Raw genomic sequence first — 21,121 nt, 5'->3', positions numbered from 1 at the left:
ACACGGAGGTTGAGAGATGGGATTAGTACAACCAAGTGGATGAGTTGGGCTGAAAGGGATTTTTCAATGCTGGATATTTCTGTGACTCCAATGTAGTCTCATTCTTTTGTGCTAATATGTTCAGCATCTTCAAATTCACCTGGAGTCACTCACTGTATTGCTTCTCTGCAGAATCTGGAAGGCAGACTTCAGTTCATCCAAGATAGTTCATGTAGAAGGCAAAGCAGTTTTGATGATGATAAGAAATCTAAAATTCAGGTAATTGAAAGTCACAGGTAAGGATTTCTCATTGTAAAAATGTAGAAGATTTGAACTCATTCATCCAGCATACTTGATGGCTATTTTACAGTAGCCAAATAGCCGTACTCAAAGGTTGTAATTTGTTACTTTCCAAAAATGGGGACTGTATTGACATGTGTAATATTGAATTATATGGTATTGGTTACACGGCAGGAATTGAAAAAGGAGGTGGCATTGTAGTAGTGATTATGGAAACCTTCACAGTAATAATGAGAGTGGATATTGTAGAAATCACTTTGAATAATGCATATTAGAGGAGCTTAAAAAATTAAGAACCATTTTTACTGGATGTTTACTGTAGGCCTTTGTACAGCCTTTGGGAGATCAAGAGCTGGCAAGTCATTAGAGTTGTAAAATTTATAGTATTATAGTGAAGGATTTTTTTGCCCAAAATTAGCTGCAATTGTCTTAGTGTCAAAGCCTTACAGAGGTGGAATTTTTAAAGTGCATTCAAGAGGATTGAGCTAGTAGTCGATAGTTTTGGAAGGAACAGTACTGAACTTAATCTGAGGGACAGCAATTAGACAGGTGATTGGGTGTCAGTGGTGAGTATCCAGGAGGTAGTGACTCCATTTCAAAGGAAATTGTACGACCTTACTGGAAATAAAAATGAATGAGGGCAAAACAGTACTGGCAGATGTCAACTGGGAAAGTTACTTGAAAGGAGAGTGAGTTCCTGGCCAATATGCTGCTGTGAGGGCAAGGTCAAGGGAACCTTGTTCATCAATGAATTTCAAGGGTTCCATGAAAAAAAGAATTAAAAAGAATAGCAGAACTACAAATGTGGTATATCCATTGGCAATGTGGAGTTTGGAAGTATTTAAAGAAAGAAATCAGGAGTTGGCACAAATATTAGTAGCAGATTAAATTAAGGCAAATTTAAGAGCACAGTTATAAGTACTGAGGATGCAGGCTTAAGCAGGGAAAGGGTAGGTTCCATAGGATTTATGTGTGGACCCAGTGAAGTAGGCAAGTTCATCTGCATTCAATAAGGAGAGGGTCATTGTAGTTTGTAAATTCAGAAAATTTGTTATAAAAAGCAGGAGGTATTAGATGTCTGAGCAGACCTTAAAATGAAGAAATCCCCAGGGTCTAATGAGATGTATTGCAGGTTGCTATGGAAGGTGAGTTGAAATTGCTGAGGCTCTGACAGATTATAAAATCTTGTTTTGTGCTACTGACTATATTTTAACATCTGAGTGTGCAAGGCAAACTGAAACAAATTGAGTGTTTTCAAAACTTGTTTAAGCTTTAAATATTGGTCATAAGCTTTACTAATATATTGCAAGATCTAGAAGATTGATTTTCTTTTAAAACATTTTCTTTTCCTTGTCCAGGATGTTGTTCCACAAGCATTGCTAGATCAGTATCTTTCAATGACTGATCCTTCACGTGCCCAGACGGTTGATACAGAGATTGCAAAACACTGTGCCTATAGTCTCCCTGGTGTGGCGTTCACTTTAGGCAGGCAAAACTGGCATTGCCTGAAAAATACATATGAGACACTGGCCTCAGATATGCAGGTATTCCACATGATAAATTATTATTATTTTTTAAACTTTTTTTTATTAAGTTTTCAAATGATTACAGAAAGAAAAAAATAATAACCTTCCCCCCTCCCCTTAGCCCCTCCCCCCTAACATCCCTATAGAAAAAAAATAGAAAGAAAGAAAGAAAGAAAGAGTGCCTGGATATCAGAAGATCCCCACATGCTCCACAGAGTTCGTAATAACTTTAGTATATATATTTATTTCTTTCCCCAAATAACCAATAATTTTATCTTCAGAGCATCTATATATTTAATCCTGTCTTTTGTAAATAAGGGCGCCAAATTTTCAAAAATGTTTCGTATTTAACTCTTAAACTATAAGTAATTTTTTCAAGTGGAATACAACTGGAAATTTCATTCTTCCAACGATCTATACTTAAATATGCATCCGGTTTCCAAGTAGCTGCAATAGTCTTTTTGGCTACTGCCAGTGCAGTTTTTATAAATTCTTTCTGATATTTATTCAATTTGGGTTTCGATTTTATCCCTTCAATTTCGCCTAATAAAAATAATATTGGATTATGTGGAAGTTGTGTTCCAATAATTTGTTCCAATAAAACTCTTAAATTTGTCCAAAAGGTTGAATTTTAGAACAAGACCAAGTAGAATGTAAAAAAAGTACCAATTTCTTGGTTATATCAGAAACACTGATCAGATAAATTTGGATTTAATTTATTTTTTGTGGTGTAATATATAATTGATGTAAAAAATTATATTGCACTAATCTTAACTGGACATTTATTGTGTTTGTCATACTATCAAGACAGTCTTGACCAATTTGTTTCTTCAATTTTAATATTAATAAATTTTGAATCAAGCTATACATACAAGAAATAAATTTTTTAGTTTTTCCTTTTTAAATTGAAGTTTCTATTTCATTAGATTTCAGCAATAACATTGTTTGACCTAATTTTTCTCTTAAATAAGCCCTTAATTGGAAGTAACAAAAAAGAGTGTTGTTTGATACTTTATATTTATTCTTTAATTGATCAAATGACATTAATATACCTCCTTCAAAACAATCTCCTATATATCTAATCCCTTTTTGAAACCAGTTGTATAAAAGTTGGTTATCCATTGTAAAAGGAATAAATTTATTTTGAAATAAAGATCTCTTTGCTAATAAAGATTTCTTTATCTCATCATCAATATTTATCTTATTCCATAAATCAATCAAATGTTTTAATATTGGAGATTCTTTTCCCGTATCCATTTAGATTCCCACTTATATATAAAATCTTCTGGTATATTTTCTCCTATTTTATCTAGTTCTATTTTAATCCATGCCGGTTTATCTTCTTCATAAAAGGATGCAATAAATCTAAGTTGATTTGCTGTATAATAATTTTTAAAGTTTGGAAGTTGTAACCCTCCAAGGTCAAATTTCCATGTCAATTTTTCCAACGATATTCTTGACATCTTACCTTTCCAAAGAAACTTCCTGATATATTTATTTAACTCTTGAAAAAACTTCTGGGGTAATTGTATTGGTAGTGATTGAAATGAGTATTGTAGTCTAGGGAATATATTCATTTTTACGGTATTTACTCTTCCTACTAATGTTATTGGTAATATCATCCATTTATCAAGATCTTCTTGAATTTTTTTCAATAATGGTAAGTAATTTAATTTGTATAAGTTCTTTATATCATTATTGACTCTTATACCTAAATATTTTATACCATTTGCCAGCCATCTAAATTGAGTTATTAATCAACATTGACTATAATCTCCTTTAGTAAGAGGTAAAATTTCACTTTTATCCCAACTTATTTTGTAACCTGATATTTCCCCATATTCTTCTAATCTATAGGATAATTTACGCAACAAGTGCAATGGGTTTGTTAAATAAAGCAGAACATCATCACCAAATAAGTTAATCTTGTATTCTTCTTGATTAACTTTGAAACCCTTAATATCTGGGTCCATTTTAATTAATTCAGCTAATGGGTCTGTTGCCAACACAAATAAAGCAGGTGATAATGGACAACCTTGCCTAGTTGACCTTGTTAGCTGAAATGATGTTGAAATTTGACCATTTGTCACTACTTTAGTTTTGGGATTAATATTTAAGGTTTTGGTCCATTTGTATAAAAGATACCCCTCATCCATATTTTTCCAATACCTTAAATAAAAAATCCCATTCTAATCTATCAAATGCTTTTTCTGCATCTAAAGCAACTACCACACTCATTTCCTCCCTCTTTTGAACCAAATGAATTACACTAAATAAATGAGTTACATTATCTGCCGATTGTCTATTTTTAATAAATCCTGTTTGATCCATGTGTATTAATTTTGGTAAGTATTTAGATAGTCTGTTAGATAAGGTTTTTGCTGTTATTTTATAATCAGTATTTAACAAAGAAATAGGTCTATATGATGTTGGCTTTAAAAGATCTCTATCTTTTTTTGGCAATACGATTAAAATAGCTGTCGAAAAAGATTCCGGAAGTTTATGCGTTCTTTCCGCTTGATGTATTAACTCCATAAAAGGGGGAATTAATAAATCTTTAAACTTTTTATAAAATTCAGGCGGAAAACCATCTTCTCCTGGAGATTTATTACTTTGAAATGATCCTAAAGCTTCTTCAACCTCTTTTAATGTAAAAGGCATTTCTAATCTCTTCTGTTCTTCCGTTTTTAATTTTGGAAAAGTTATTTGTGATAAAAACCTTTCTATCTTGACATTATCATTTTGTGATTCTGATTTATACAATTCAGAATATATTCATATATTCCTTTTTAATTTTAGAAGTATAACTTATTATCTGACCTCTCAAATATGCCTTCATTGCTTCCCACAATATAAATTTATCATCAACTGAATGTGAATTTGTATCTAAAAAAAACTGAATCTGCTTTTTCATAAAATCACAAAAATCTTGACGTTTTAGTAACATTGAATTAAATCTCCATCTATAAATTGATTCCTCTTTATCATTATCATTGTCATTATCAAAGGAGAATAATCTGACAATATTCTCGCTTTATATTCCATGTTTTTCACTCTATCTTGCATATTTGTTGATAATATGAAAAAATCTATCCTTGAATATGTTTTATGTCTATTTGAATAAAATGAATAATCTCTTTCTTTTGGGTTAATTCTTCTCCATATATCAATCAAATTTAAGTCTTTCATCAATGATAGTCAATTTTGCTACTTTTAATTTTGTGACAACCTTTGTTGATCTATCTAAAACTGGATCTAAACAAAAGTTAAAATCTCCACCTATTAATATTTTGCCATGTGCGTTAGCCAAATTCAAAAAGACCTTTTGTATAAATTTTACATCATTTTCATTTGGTGCATAAATATTCATAAGAGTCCATAATTCTGAAAAAAATTGACAATGTATAATTACATATCTCCCCGCTTAATCAATTAATACGTTTTTTATTTTAATTGGTAAATTTTTATTAACCAAAACTGCAACTCCTCTCGCCTTTGAATTAAATGAAGCTGCAGTAACATTTCCAACCCAGTCTCTTTTTATTTTCTGATGTTCTATCTCTGATAAGTATGTTTCTTGTAAAAAAAAGCGCTATATCTATTTTCAATTTTTTTAATGTATGTTAAAATTCTTTTTCTTTTCACCGGTCCGTTAAGCCCATTAACATTAAAACTTTAAAAATTCAGTAAATTAGTCATTATTTTCAATTACGTTACTCCAATCTATAATAATACCTAATCTTTCAACTTTCGTGGTATCTTGGGAAATCTTTCTAAAATCCTCCATGTTGCTATGTGTGTCCCCACCAATCATCCAGGCAGAAAGATAGAAGAAAAATAGAGTGTAAAGAAAAAAACAAAATACCCCCCTACTAATGTTGTGGGAAAAAAAGAACGCAACATTACCCCCCTCTATTGTACGGGTCATGGCGATTGCCATGATTACACACGTGAATCCCGTAGTAATCGAACCAAAGCTCCCCAGCCCCCCCGCAACATAAAAAAGTATATATATAAGAAAAAAAATACTATTCTCAATTAGTATATCTGAAATTTTGCTTTTCTCCCCTATGTCATCCTTAAATGTCCATCACTTCCATTCACTGTCTCTGTCTTCATCTTTAATCCATTACACTTGGAGATCTCTATGTGCAATTAGAAAGTATTTGGAAGTTTTTGTGCGAACACCTCCGCTTCTCGATAATCGGTAAAAAATCTTCTTTTTCCCTCCTGCAAAAAAACTATCAGTGTTGCTGGGTGACGCATTATAAATTTATAACCCTTTTCCCATAAAACTCTTTTCGCTGAGTTAAATTCCTTCTTTCTCTTCAAAAGGTTATAACTTATATCAGGATAGAAAAGAACTACCTTCCCTGCTATCATCAATGGCCCGTTTCTCTTTTTGGCACATTGGGCAGCCGCCTTCAGGATCTTTTCTTTATCTTGGTATCTTAAGCATTTTATCAAAATTGATCGTGAATTTTGGTCAGCTTGAGGTCTTGACCTTAAGGCTCTATGAGCCCTTTCAATTTCAATTAGAGCTTCTCCTTCCATTTCCAATTTTTCAGGAATCCATTTTTGAAAAAAATTTATTGGATCTTCTCCTTCTGTATCTTCTTTAAGTCCAACAATTTTAATATTATTTCGTCTACTAAAATTTTCAAGCTTATCAACTTTTTCCAACATTTGTTTTCTTTCTGATGTCCGGGCAGTAATATCATCTTCCATTTTATTCATTCTTTCAACCATGTCTTCCGCTGTAGTTTCCAAATCTATAATTCCCTTTTCCATTTTTTCCTGTCTTTTTGTCATTTTCTCAAAAATAATCTCCACATTTATCATTTTTTTTTATTACTTTTAATGCGCCTAATTTACGCATTATTTGCATCAAAGTCTTTTCTATATTTCCAGAAGAACTTTTACCTCCATCTTCGTCTGATTTTTCCAGAGAATCTGACTCTCCCTCAGATTCACTTTCACTTACAGTCGTAACTGGGATTTGTAGTTCAGGTTGTTCTCGTTTGCGCATGGTCCTTCCTTCACGTTTGCGCAGTTCTCGTTGGTCTTTTTCTTTAGAAATGGTCGATGTTGCTGCAGTTTCCTGTTCTGTATCGCCGGCGGTATAATGTACCTGAGCCCGCGGTTCTTTGGCAGAGGTGGGACTTGTTTCTGTTCCAACTTGCAATGTCTTCATGGTAGTAGTTTTCTTCATCTTCTGTTTATATGGCATAACTTGAAACAATCCGGAGTAGTTTATAAGTAACTTTTAGAAAGTATTAACTAACTTTTCTTCACTTAAACATTAATTTACTGATTTTTTACGGGAGAGCTGGGTTCCAGCGTCTAGATCCTACGTCATCACGTGATGTCCCCCACGTAATAAATTATTGAAAAGAAATAGTCTATATTTGTATATAATTCATATATGTCTTGATAAAAATAATCCTCTCTAGTTCTTTTCAACTGCCTTAATGACTCACCTTTGGCAGAATGATCATAAAGGTCTTTGAGAATTATACTCAGGCATTTGTAAATGCAGACCTTGCAGTACTCTCACTTAAGAATACAGAAAATGTCATGTTGTTTTTGTGTTTGAGGAGTATTGGGCTTAGCATTGAGATCCTCCATAGTACAGTGCCCTTATTGTTGGATTACGTGCTTACAGCCAAAGGTAGATAAAATTATCAGAATGGTTCCTTTATGAGCACAGAAATCGGCCCAGCAAGTTTGTGTTGACCATCAACACCCATTTACACTAATCCTTTCTTTTATTCTCTGCATATTCTGATCAATTCCTCCCAGATTCGTCCACTCAGCTAAACAGTGGGGGAATTTGTAATGGCCAATTAAACTACCATAATGTAGGAGGAAACTGGAGCATCCAGAAGAAACCCAGTCACAGAATGTGCGACCTTCACACAGACACCACCCGAGGCCAGGATCGAAGCTGGGCTTCTGTTGTGAAGCCACATCTCCTTCCTTCCTTTTGGAATCCTCATCCACATAATATAAAACAATGTCATGTTTAATGTGATCATCCTCATTAAAGAAAATAGAATTAAAGCCAACAATTTTGAATTTGCAGTTTTTGAATTGAAACTATAACTTGATATTTTTTCTTGAAAATGTAATGATCCGTGATTAGAATAGTTGTGATATTAAAGAAAGTATGATATTCGGTTAGGTAATGTTGTATTTGTGAATTCTCAGCTAAGATTTTAGTAATATTTATAATTCAAAGTGTGGAACAAAGATCAAATGTGCAACTACAGGATTGAAGGTATTTCAGCAGAGTAAAAGTAAAGTTTTGTGTGAAGTCAAGTTTGTTATATTTGATATAAAACATGTCAAAATGATACCAGATTAGAAATTTGCAACAAAAAAAAACAAATTAAGTTTTGCATGTTGATACCCTTGATCATCTTGGAGAAGGTTAAAAATCTTCTGGGTCCAGGAGTAGTCCATTTCAAGCTGAGCTTCCCATGTTTCCGTATTGTCAACTTTCCTTCATACCTTCGCATCTCTACCTGCCCTCCAATTCCACCTTTAGTTTTGGATGAAAAAGTGGTAAATACGATCTTTCTGAAATGGGTGTTACAAAATAAAGGTAGCTGGTGAGCATTAAAAATTGTGTTAAGTGTATACGTGGTAAGATGTAGCTCTATGTACCGTATCTGCTTGCTATAAGTATTTCTGCTTTGCATTTTCAGTGGAAAGTTCGAAGGACTCTTGCATTCTCCATTCATGAGTTGGCAGTCATTCTTGGAGATCAGTTGACTGCAGCAGATTTGGTTCCCATTTTTAATGGTTTTTTAAAAGATCTCGATGAAGTACGAATAGGAGTCTTAAAACACTTGTACGACTTCTTAAAGGTAATGTCTGGGTTCAGCAATTTCAGTCTGTTAGTGCTCTCAGAAAGTAAAGTTGTCAGGTGATACAGGTGGCCACAAGATTTTAATAGCCTGTATTTTTTTATTGTTGCAATGTGGGTCTAGTAACTCCTTCAGAGATCCTCTAGTAGTTTTGTTCCAGATACCCCAACATCTGCAATCTCTGGTGTCTCTAATATCTCCTGTGTAATTGGGATCTTTATGTCCACAAGAATCCTTTCTGGAATTATCCCTTGGCACAAGACCACAGAATGAAAATGACCACTGAATTAACGCTACATTGAAAATGTCAATTAGAGGCAAGGAGAGAGAGGAGCACAATCAATTTAACAGAAAAGAAATTGAATATTAATGACTACACTTCATTTGAGCCTTACTCAAACTGGTCATTTTGACTTTGTGTTTTACACCTTAACCAGCTGTGTCTAAACCATGTATACAAACCCTTTAACCCACAATGTCCATGTGTCAGCTGCCAGTACGTACCTCTGCTAATTAATTTTTCAGTATTTGGCCTATATGCTGTCTTTTATGCCATGTCATTTTAGTTGTTTGTTCTTAAGTACTACTGCAATATAAGGGTATCTATTACTGATCTGTCTGGAAATCCCTGTTAATATTGATAAAATTACTATTTTGTTAAGCAGCCTCACCTGGAAAAAAATCCATACAATTGATGACCAGTTACAGAGGTATTCCCAGTGTTATAGGACCTGCACCACAGCAATGAACCAATTCCTTCAAAGATGGGGATGCAAAAACTTGTAGTGCAAAATAAACTGTCTGAAAAATTCAGAATTCCTCCACCTTTGAACCATGAGCATTTTGCAGGCTTGAGCTGTGCTTAACTTGTATGTATGTGCTTGTCATGGGGGCTGAGTCACCAAGGGAAAAGTGTTCCATTCACCAACAAAAAAATTCACAGAATAGTAAATAAACTACTTTGATAATTACATTAGAGTAGGTGATGGATGTGGTTGTAAATATATATTTATCCTATTATTCCCTAAACATTAATTTTGTAAACTTGAATATTATATTACATAATATCTGCATTAGTGAAATTTTCCTCATTTTTGATTCAATGTTCTGGTATACTAATACGCTATATGGATTGTTCTTTTATAAATGTTTACCATCAAATCATTTTTGCTTTGTTTTACAGTTGCTTCAAGCAGAAAAGAGAAGGGAGTATCTATCTCAGCTCCAAGAATTTATGGTAACAGATAACAGCAGGAATTGGCGTTTCAGAGCTGAGCTTTCTGAGTACGTGATTTGATGAGCAATTATTTGAATATTCCACAGCTTTTCTTTTTGGCTTGAGTCGACTAATTTTTAAATATATTCTATAGATATTTCTTGGGGAATTTTTTTTTGGGGAATAGATAAATTAATTGCTGTCTGTGCTGAAATTTAAAAAAATAATTATGTTTAAAGAACAATTTGCATTTTTAATATGTAAATAGTTCTTATTCAATTCTGTTCCAAAATCTGAACTTAAGCTTGATTTCTCTTCTGGCCACAGTTATTTTTATCCTCTCAGTCTTAAAATAATCACCATGAATTCATGGTTTACCAACGGGTGTATAAAAACAACTTGCTGCAGAGTATGTAATCATACCCTTCCTGATAATTAAATTGTTATTATAATGATATTTTTGTACATAAAGCAATTCTGTGTTGTTGATACCTACCCAAATTGTAAGTAAATCTTAGTGTGTGTTTACAACGGTCTCTGTTCACAAACCTGATTCACAGAAAAAAAAAAGTTGTATGGGCCAATTCTAGCAATTTTGACTCATTGCCTAGAATAGTTGTCTACAATCTGCATGCACTTATTTGATCCGCATATGGATCATATAATCGTGAAGCAGAGAAATATGCCCTTCGGCAGAGCGAGTTACCTGCCTGAGCTAATCCCATTTGCTGCATTTGGCCCTTATCCTTCTAAACCTATCCTTCCATGTACCTGTCCAAATGTCTTTCAACTGTTATAAGTATTGTGGCTTCTGACAGCTCATTCCATACACCCACCACCCTCTTGAGAGGAAAAATATGCCCCCAAAGCCCCTGTTATTTTGGCCCTCTCACTTTAAACTTATGCCCTCTGATTTTACATTTGTCACCCAAAGGAAAAAGATGATCCACCTTAGCTGCCTCCTCTCTTGGGGAAAACAGTTCCAGCTTATCTGATTTCTTCTGTAATTCAAGCTTCCCACTCCCAGCAGTTTGTTATGAATTTTTCTGAACCCTTTCAAATTTAATCATGTTTTCTATAATATTGCGACCAGAATCACACACAATATTTCAAGTATGGTCTCATCAACATCTTGTAATGTGACATCCCAACTCCCTTACTCAATGTCCCAACAGAAGTGTATCAAACACAGCCTTTACCACCTTGTCTAACTCCATCACTACTTGCAGGAAACTGTTTTTCTGCATTCTACAACTGTCCCTAGTGCCCTGAAATTCATGGAGTATGTCTTCCCTGGTTTAGGTTCCCAAAAAGCATCATTCTGCAATTCTCAATTAAATTCCATCTGCCTTTTCTTTGCCCATTTTCTCAGTTAATCTAGATCCTCCCTGTTGTAACTTTGAAATCAGGTTCATTGTCACTGCCATAAGTCGTGAAATTTGTTGCTTTGTTGCAGCAGCACAGTTCAGACATTACAAATTTCTGTAATTTACAATAATATTCTTTTTAAGTGTTAAGGAGGAATGGTGACGAGGTTGTGTCCTTAAGTTCATTGACCATTCAGAATCTGATGGCAGAGGGAAAGAAACTGTTCCTATAATCTTTAGTGCGGATCTTCAGAATCCTTCTCCCTGATGGTAGTAATAAAAAGAAGGCATGTCCTGGGTGGTGAGGATCCTTCATGATGGATGCCACCTTCTTAAAGCACCACCTTTTCAAGGTGACCTCAATAGTGGGGAGGCTTGTGTCCATGATGGAGCTGGCCTTCACTGTCCTTAATACAATATCATCTGTCATATCACAACATTCTTATCCAGGTCTATTTATGACAGAACTGGACCCAGCACAAATCCTTTATAATAAAAATCAAAAAGTTTACAAAGTACAAAGAATTTGAACAATTATGATGTTGTTTATTCAGTAACTCATTCCCTTTTACCTATTCCATTTACCTTTACCATATCACTTTGCCTTTATATTTTCAGTTTCCTTCTAGTCTATCAAAAACCCTGTGTGCTTAACTATTCAATGTTTGACTACCCACTGTGAAACAAATTCTGGTTTCTCCTTCATCCTTCTACTTAAAGTTCTTGACTTGTGGCAGCATTGCCTTTGGATTAACTAGGTGATAATTTTTCTCCAGTATCTCCAAACTTTAATAATTTATTGAATCTTTACAGGCTTGATCTTGGTTCATTCTGTTTAAGTGGGAATTGGGCAAGTAATTTTATCTTAATTGCAGTTGTAACTTTTCATGTAGACATGGTCAAGAGGTTAATTTGTTCTCAAGCATCAGAATGGGAAAGAAATTTTATCTTAAGTGACCTTGACTGGAATGTTTGTTGGTGCCAGACGGGATGGTTTGAGTTTCTCAGAACAGACAACAGTCTCTAGAACTATCAGAGAATGGTGCCAAAAAAAAGAAGAGAAAACATTGAGTGAGCAGCAGTTCTTGGGCACAAATGCCTTCGTAATGGGAGAGGCCAGAGGAGAATGGTTCAAACTGTCAGGAAGGCAACAATAACTCAAGTAACCACACTTTACAAGAGTGATGTGCAGAAGAGCATCTGCGATGAATGTTCTACATGTCAAACCTTGTAGTAAGTGGGCTTCAGCAGCAGCAGCAGACCACACTGGGTTCTAATGTGTACTTAATAAAGTGGCCACTAAGTGTATATCCAATCTACTGGATCTTCACTGCATTACTTCAAAGGTTTTGATACTTCCCTCCCCCCATAACTTGCAAAATGTTAGCTGCAAATTATTCAGATGTGTAGCATTTTGAAGATGATTTGTTTGTTTTGTGTCTGGCAGGATTTTGTTTTTTTTTTAAAGTGCAGTGTTTTCTACCTTCCTTATCATTTTTATTGTTTAGTGTGTAACTATCCCAGTCCCTATTCCAATACATTTATCTCCATTAAATTGCTTCTGCATGGTTTAACTTGTAGAATTCATAATGTTACAGTATTGTGTCTGGATTCAAATCTGGAAGGCTTATTTTCTTCATTGGCTATGAGAGTTATTGACAAACCCAGCACTGTATGATGTTTTTATTATTTGGAGACACGGCCTAGAATAGGCCCTTCCAGCCCAACAAGTCATGCTGTAACCCACCTATTCAACCCCAGCCTTGTCACAGGGCAATTCACAATGACCAATTAACCAACTAACCAGTGCTTCTTTAGACTGAGCGGAAATCAGAATACACAGAGGAATCTCACGTGTTCACAAGGAGAACATGCAAACCCCTTACAGATGGCACTGGAACTGAACTATAACACCCTGAGCTGTAAGAACATTGCGCTAACCGCTATGCCACCGTGGTGCCCATTTATTCTCTTCCTCTGATGGTTTTGAGAAAGATAATGAGTTTTAAATCATTGCACTTTGTGCACTGAAAGTGTGTCTGCATTGTTGTTTGGGAAAGACTTTCAGAATTCGAAAGGGCAGTGATGAAGGACAAATATATTTCCAACTGTGAACAGGTACGATCTAGCTGAGAGATTGCAGCTGATCTTCCCATGTCCCTGTCTTTCTAGATAAATTTGTGAGGTACTATTGTAAAACCTTTACTAGTTGCTGCATTGACCATAATATATAGGAGCAGAAAGGCCATCCAGCCCATTGAGTTTGCTCTGCCATTTGAGTTATTTTCCCCCTCAACCCCATTCTCCTGCCTTCTCTATGTAAACTCTTGTCAGCCTTACTAATCAAGATCCTATCACCCTCCCGTTTAAATATACCCAATGACTTGGCCTGCACAGCTGTCTGTAGCGATGAAACTCCACAGACGCATCACTCTCTGGCTAAAGAAATTACTCATATGTTCTAAAGGGACGCCCTTCTATTGCAAGGCTATGCCCTGTGGTCCTAGACTCTTGCACAATCGAAAATATCATCTCCATCTCCATTCTATCTAGGCCTTTCAATATTCAGTACGTTTCAATAAGATTACCCTCCCCTCATTCTTCTAAACAAAATTAATTAAAGATGTTAGAGAAATGGAAGCAGCTGCCACTGTTGTGAATAAATATCTATTTGAATAGTTGTGATGGTATGACATCTTGAAGGTGTGACAGTAGCAAACAAAATCGATGTAAATTGTTTAATGTAATTAAATTGTGTGACCTATTTAAATTAGATTTTAATAATCACTTGTGTTGTATATTTGGTATACATTGTGGGCAAGGCAAGCTGGTAATGGAGGAATTGGTATTTTACAGTGGTGGCCAATAAACTACTTTGGCTAAATTATGAATAGTGTTGTATGTTTGTGTTGGAGCTGCACTCCTGCTCCAAGTGAGCAGAGGCTATTCTAGCATTGCATGTTGTCTGGTATTTAGGTGACAAGCCATTCATCATCATTATTCACTTTCTGACCTGTTCTAATGCCAGGCTACTTGGCTACTTTGTCTGTGTGTGTGTCTGTGTCTGTGTCTGTCAAGTTTGGTTTGGACCTTGGCCATCCTCAAGATGCTGGTGATATAATGTAATTTGATGTCAAGTGGCATTAAACGTTCTTGCTGGATATAATCATAATATTCTAGCACTAGTTGTTGGTTACACCATATCCTTTGCCCTGAGCAATCAGGAAACTATCAACTTCCACTTTAAATATACCCACGCACTTGGCCTCCACTGCAGTCTTTGGCAGAGCATTCCACAGATTCATTAGCCTCTGGCTAAAAAAAATTCTTTCTTATCTCAGTTCTAAAAGTTTGCCCCTCAAATTTGAGGCGGTCCCCTCTAGTTTCAGATACTCCCACCAGAGGAAACACCCTCTCCACATCCATCCTATCTAGTTCTTTCAACACTTGGTAGGTTTCAGTGCGATTTCACCCCCCCCCCCCAACCGCATTCTTGTAAATTCCAGTAAATACAGGCCAAATTATGCCAAATACTTCTTGTTTGTTAACCCCTTCATTCCTGGAATTGTCCTAGTGAACCTCCTCTGGACTGTCTCCAATGACAACACATCCTTTCTGAGTTATGGAGCCCAAAGCTGTTAACAATTCTCCAAGTGTGGTCTGACTAGTATCTTATAAGGTCTTAGCATTATCTCTTTGCTTTTATATTTTATTCCCTTTACCACAGACTCAACCTGTGAACTAACCTTCTGGGAGTCTTGCACGAGGACTCCTAAGTCCCTCTGCACCTCGGACTGAATTTTCTTTTTATTTAGATAATAGTCTGCACTATTGTTCCTTTTACCAAAATGCATTATTGTACATTTCTCAACACTGTCTTCCATCTGCCACTTGTTTGCCCATTCTTCCAATTTGTCTGTCCTGCTGCAATCGTATTGTTTCCTCATCACTACCTACCACTCCACTTATCTTCATATCATCCACAAACTTTGCTATAAAGATGTGATCAATTCCACTATCTAAATCATTGAAAAACTATGTGAAAAGTACTGACCCCTGAGGATCACCACGAGTCACTGGCAGCCAACCAGGGAAAGGTCCCCTTTATTCCCACTCACTGCCATTCCTCTATCCATGCCAGTATTTTTCCTGTAACTCCATAGGATTTCCTCATGTACCGCACCTTATCAAATGCCTTTTCAAAATCCAAATAAATGACATCCACTGCCTCTCCTTTGTCCACCCTACTGGTTACTTCCTTAAAGAACTCTAACTGATTTGTATGGCAAGATTTCCCATTACAGGAACCATGCGGACTTTGACTTATTTTGTCATTAGTCTCCAAGTACCGCAAAACCACATCCTTAATATTAGACTCCCAACACTTTTCCAACCCCTGAGGTTATGCTAACTGACCTGTAATTTTCTTTCTTTTGCCTTCCTCCCTTAAAGTGTGGAGTGACACTTGCAATTTTTCAGTCCTCTGGACAATATCAGAATCAAGTGATTCTTGAAAGATCATGACCAATGCATCTATTATCTCTTCAGCAACCTCTTTCAGGACCTTGGGATGTAGTCCATCTGGTCCAGGTGATTTGTCCAACTTAAGACCTTTCAGTTTGCCTAGCACCTTTTCCTTTGTAATAGCAATGGCACTCATACCTGCTCCCTGACACGGACCTCTAGCACACTGCTAGTGTCTTCCACAATGAAGACAGATGCAAAGTATTCCATTAAGTTCATCTGCCATTTCTTTGTTCTCCATTACTACCTCACCAGCAGCATTTTCCAGTGGTCCAATATCAACTCTCACCTCCCTTTTACTCTTTATATAACTGAAAAAACTTTTACTATCTTGATTTATATTATTGGTTAGTTTCCCCTCATATTTCACCTTTTCCCCTTGTAACTTTTTTAGTTGCATTTTACTGGATTTTAAAAGCTTCCCAATCATCCAACTTGCCACTCACTTTTGCTACCTTATATGCCCTCTCCTTAACTTTTATGCAGTCCTTAACTTCCCTTGTTAGCCACAATTGCCTGTCCCTGCCATTTGTGGGGAATTTCTATCCTGCGCCTTATGAACTATTCCTAGAAACTTCAGCCATTTCTGCTCTGCCGTCATCCCCTCCACTATCCTTCTCCAATCCACCTGGGCAAGCTTTTCTCTCAAGCCTCTTATAAACCCCTTTATTCCATAACACAATTTTTTTCAAAAAAAAACAACAATCCTGTTTGAATGTTATGGATTTTGAAGGGAATGTTGTAGATTCACTGAAAGTGGATCTTTAGTTGGTGAACTATTTGTCAAAGATTGTTGGGGCAAAACTTCTGAATTTGCAATATAAGCATAGCTGATGACATGAAACAATGATACAGGTGTAGATTTGGAGAGTTATAACAGGCTTCAAGGATAGTGGAATGGACTGAATATTTATTTTGTATATTTTGAGTGTGTTTTAATATGGATGAGCAAGTTTCCCTGAGAATGGATAAGAATCTGAGTACACATTGCCTGTAAAATACTTCATGATTTTTTTCCCTTTATTGTTTCTTAATTTGCTCTTGGCATACTGAGCATATACAGCATTTTAAGTTTTCTTTCTGACGGTGTTATTGTTAAACTGCTCCCTTGAGTTATAGAATGAATAGTACTTGGTTTCTAAAGTTAGAACAATTGAAGCAGAGTCTTTAATTCAGAGTTGGGTTAGTGCCTGAGCTGCCTGGAAGTCTTGAAACCCTTTGTCAGCTTCTCTTTTTAATGGCAGAATGTATAACACTGCAATTATTTCTTCTGAAAATTAATTCTATAAAATAAAAATTCAAGCTACCGAAAATCTTATCCAGTGTTTACCCTTGTGACAGGAGCATCTGTTACAGGTAAGACGTTCCTTATGGCAGAGTGCCAATTAAATTTTCTATAACCTGCTCATTGTGAGAATCATTGCAGAGTTAAAATGGTTCACCATTGAAGGAATGCAGCCCAAAATACTTGTCTGATGTTTTCTTCAGCTCTTTTGTTATTAGTGCTTGCTATGTCTTTTATTGTTTTTCTCCTTATGCTGTCACCTTATTCATACTCACTGTTAATGTTTTTTGTTCCTCTTTTATCCTCCCTTGCTCCCAAAACTTGATTTGCATGAAGTATTTGCATTTGAGTGCATAGTATTTGACCATTTCTCAACTTTATTTTAGGCAACTTATTTTGCTCCTAGAACTGTACAACCCCAAAGATGTATATGACTATCTACGGCCCTTATCTCTCAGCCTCTGTGCAGATAAGGTATCTTCAGTCAGATGGATTGCCTACCGACTGGTAAGTTTAGCAACTTGAGGTCTCCCTGCCAATGCAGAATGTAAATATATTTCTATCTTCAAAGAACTCAATGTGATATCTACTCCCTGAGGAATATTTCACATTGAACAGAGTTTATATTCAAGCATTAGACAAAGACTGAAGACTGATTTTGATCCAGCGTGCAATTGCCCACAGTTAAATTGGGACATTTATTTTTCTGACTCTGACAAGATGTGAAGGCTTTAAATCTGCAATAAAAACATTACGCTGAAAAACAACATGCAGCATTTGCAGAGAAGAGTTGGTGTTTCAGATCAAAGGCAGATGGGTGCAGAAATTGTAAACTAAAGACAGAAAATGCTAAAAACCCTAAGCAAAGTATAGGAGAGAATTATTTTGGTCCTATAATTCAGAATGATTTGAGCTTCTTTATCAGGACTCTATGAAAGATCTTTGAACTGAAAATGTTGTTTCTTCATCCACAGTGGGCACCTGGCCTGAAAATTTCAATATTTTGTTTTTCTTTTATTTTGGATATTATCATTTTGAATGTTGTGGAAGACCTTGCATTCATGGATCTACACTTTAAGAATGTGATATGACTTCTGATTATATCTTACCTTGTCATAATGCTGAGATACTCCAGAGTACATCACTCACTACAAAGGTTTATCACCTTTATAACAAAAGTTTCAGTTATTTACCTGCGATTAATTATCGTGGTTCAACTGAGTTTTTAAAAAGAATGATCAGTACCAAAAAAAAAAGGTTCCGCTTTGAATGATAGAAAGACATCTTTTTAGTACGGTTGCCAGTCCAGTAATGCTGAGTCCCTTGGTGCTATATTGAAATGTGAAATTGTGCTCAATTCTTCAACTAATGATTTAATCCTTGACAAAGGCTTGCAAACTGATATCAACTTGAGCAAAACAAAGAGTAGGAGATACAGTAGTAATTTTTATTTTATATGATGGATATGTACAGGTCGTCCCCGAGTTCTGAACGTCCGATTTACGAACAACTAGTACTTATGAACCGAGGAAGGAGAACGCCATCCGCCATTTTAAGTTGTTGCCGTTGACACTGTGTTGAGTGTGTAACTTGTGTAACTTGTATTTGGCTTAAATTTTTCTTAGCAAGATTCACTCTGACCTCCTTTTCTGCCCCCCCCCCCCCCCCCACTTTTACGGTTGGCTGGTGGCGCAGTGAGATTAGGACCAGGCTCAAGAATGGAGGTTCCTAAATTCAATCCAGCGACAAAGCACTCTCCATCCATGCTGGGTTGATGTCGAGCACGCAACTCGACCTCATTTTTAAAAAAAAACACTGCCACCTTCAGTTTAAATTCCCACGTGGAATATTGTGGAGGATCAAATACCCAAACCCAGCACAGCCCCCACTTGTCCCATTTAGCCTGTCTCAGTGTGGTGGACTTTAGGACCTGGGAAATCAGAGCAGTGGTCCTTAGGACCCGGTGGAGCTCGGGACCCGACGCCTGCCGTGTTTCTGTTCCATTGATGGGAAACGATCACGAATGAAAATAAAGTGGAAATAGTAAAGTGTTTGGAAAGAGGTGAAATATCATCGGTCATTGGAAAAGCATTAGGCTACAGTCAGTCAACTATCGGAACAATTTTAAAGGATAACAGATGCAGTGAGAATAATGGAGCATGTGGAAGGCCCTGCCCCAATGAAAGCTACAATTATTACTAAGCAGCGCAGTGGTTTAATTATTGGAATACATACATTTCTTAAGTGTTTTAAATGCATAGAAAGGTAAAATATATACTAAGACAAACGTTTGACTAACTGACACTAAATAATAATGGATGTACTTTTTCTGACTTGCATACAAATCCAACTTAAAGATGGATTCAGGAACGGAACTCATTCGTAACCCAGGGACTGCCTGTATTCTGAAGAATGGTCTGTTTTAGTTTCCACACGATGGCACAGTTACAAATTTTAACATCATGGCTGATCATTCCTTGTGTATTAAATTACACTTAATGTTCTTTGACATATTTCTGCTGGTGTGGAGGGAAAATAACTAAATTCTGTAGTAAATGTATGAAGTATCTTAGATTTGATGCCGCTGATTTCTAGACAGTCATTCTTGTAAATTTGCAGCCTTGAAAAGCTTTGGAGCTGTGATTTTTTTTGCATGAAAGCTGACACAAGTTATTGATTAAGCCTCTCTTTACAGGTGAGTGAGATGATTAGAAAATTTTATGCATCTTCAACTCCTGCGTTGGCAGTGGACTTGATCAATGAGCTTGTTGATAAGTTTTGCCATAGTGTGAAGTGGTCAGGTCGTCAAGCCTTTGTTTTTGTCTGCCAGGTAAGAAATTCTCATTTATTATTAACTGAACCCCTTGACATTGTATTTCTCTCATCTACAAGAGAAGTTTGTAAGCAATGAAGCCCACTTTTGAGCATTATAATTAGATATAATTAAGATTTTGTGCATTTGACATGTGTACAGTTTAGATGCTATTTGGCCCATTTTTAGATATAAACTATTTGCTATCCAGCTAATGTGGGAAGTTAGCTACAGATGTGTACTGAATCATATAAAAGTATTTATAAAATCCTCTAGTTTCTATAGAAATGTCATGTTAGAGGATATGCATTGAAAATGATAGTGGAAAAGATTAAAGGAAATTGGGTTAATTTTCTTTTGCTCAGTATGGTGGGTACCTGGAACAGGCTGCTGAGGACAGTGGTGTTAGCAGATATGATATAAGGGTTTCACAGAAGCAGTGATGCAAGAATATATGGGGAATGGAGGGATCTGGATCATGTAACAGCAGGAGAAAATTAGAATTCTGTATAGAGTTCAGCAACAGTGAGCTGAAGGATTTTTCTGGCATTGTACTGTTTGTTAGTGATACTCTCATGTGGTTAATGAAAACTTATGACCCCTAAACTGAGGGAATTTGGGAATGGGCAGCAAATAGCATCAGTTTCAATGCATTGACATCCCATAACAGGAAGCAAGTTTTTACCTTGTTTACTGATTCCAGTGTGGTTAATTAACTAATTTGCTGTGAAGTACAAAAGATAAATGTTGTAATAAAATAATTTAATGCCATTTCTTTTGGAGTTGAGCTAAAACTCAACTGTTGATGTCAGTTTTGCTTTGTATGCATTAAATATTTGGGAATGACTTTTTTCTGTATAATTGTATTTCAACTTGCAGGCTGTGATTGAAGATGATTATATCCCTATAGAACAGTTTGCCGAGCATTTGATGCCACATTTGCTACAGCTGGCATCTGATCCTGTGCCAAACATCAGAGTGTTGCTAGCAAAAACTTTGAGGCAAACCTTGATGGAAAAAGGTGGGGTCAATTTCTACATTAACAACATCGGTGGTTGTATTTATTTTGCATTATCTTTTTTAAAACTATATTTGTTTATAATTAATATTTTAAAACATTGTGGTCTATCGTAATATCTTTCTTATTTAATGGCAAGAAGGTCAATACGTTGAAAATGGAAAATATCAAAGTAGCCATCTAAAATTGGTCAGTTAGACCTCTTCAGTTTTCCACAAATGT

The 21,121-nt window shown here is 35.8% G+C and overlaps 1 protein-coding gene across 6 annotated transcripts in view; it reads left to right on the top strand.

The window, feature by feature from the left end:
• Positions 1–21,121, top strand: part of LOC132397428 (serine/threonine-protein phosphatase 4 regulatory subunit 1-like) — a 74,757-nt gene that overhangs the window by 50,155 nt on the left and 3,481 nt on the right. For all 6 annotated transcript variants that reach the window (XM_059976233.1, XM_059976248.1, XM_059976216.1 and 3 more), the window contains 7 exons: positions 172–258; positions 1,638–1,823; positions 8,516–8,677; positions 9,861–9,961; positions 17,456–17,576; positions 19,765–19,899; positions 20,761–20,902. In XM_059976233.1, the coding sequence (XP_059832216.1) occupies positions 172–258; positions 1,638–1,823; positions 8,516–8,677; positions 9,861–9,961; positions 17,456–17,576; positions 19,765–19,899; positions 20,761–20,902 (934 nt within the window). The remainder of the gene's footprint in view (positions 1–171; positions 259–1,637; positions 1,824–8,515; positions 8,678–9,860; positions 9,962–17,455; positions 17,577–19,764; positions 19,900–20,760; positions 20,903–21,121) is intronic.

Source organism: Hypanus sabinus, chromosome 1 (assembly GCF_030144855.1).
Source record: "Hypanus sabinus isolate sHypSab1 chromosome 1, sHypSab1.hap1, whole genome shotgun sequence".
Classification (NCBI taxonomy): domain Eukaryota; kingdom Metazoa; phylum Chordata; class Chondrichthyes; order Myliobatiformes; family Dasyatidae; genus Hypanus; species Hypanus sabinus.
Note: the sequence above shows the minus strand (reverse complement) of the source record. Positions and strands in the feature narration are given on the sequence as shown.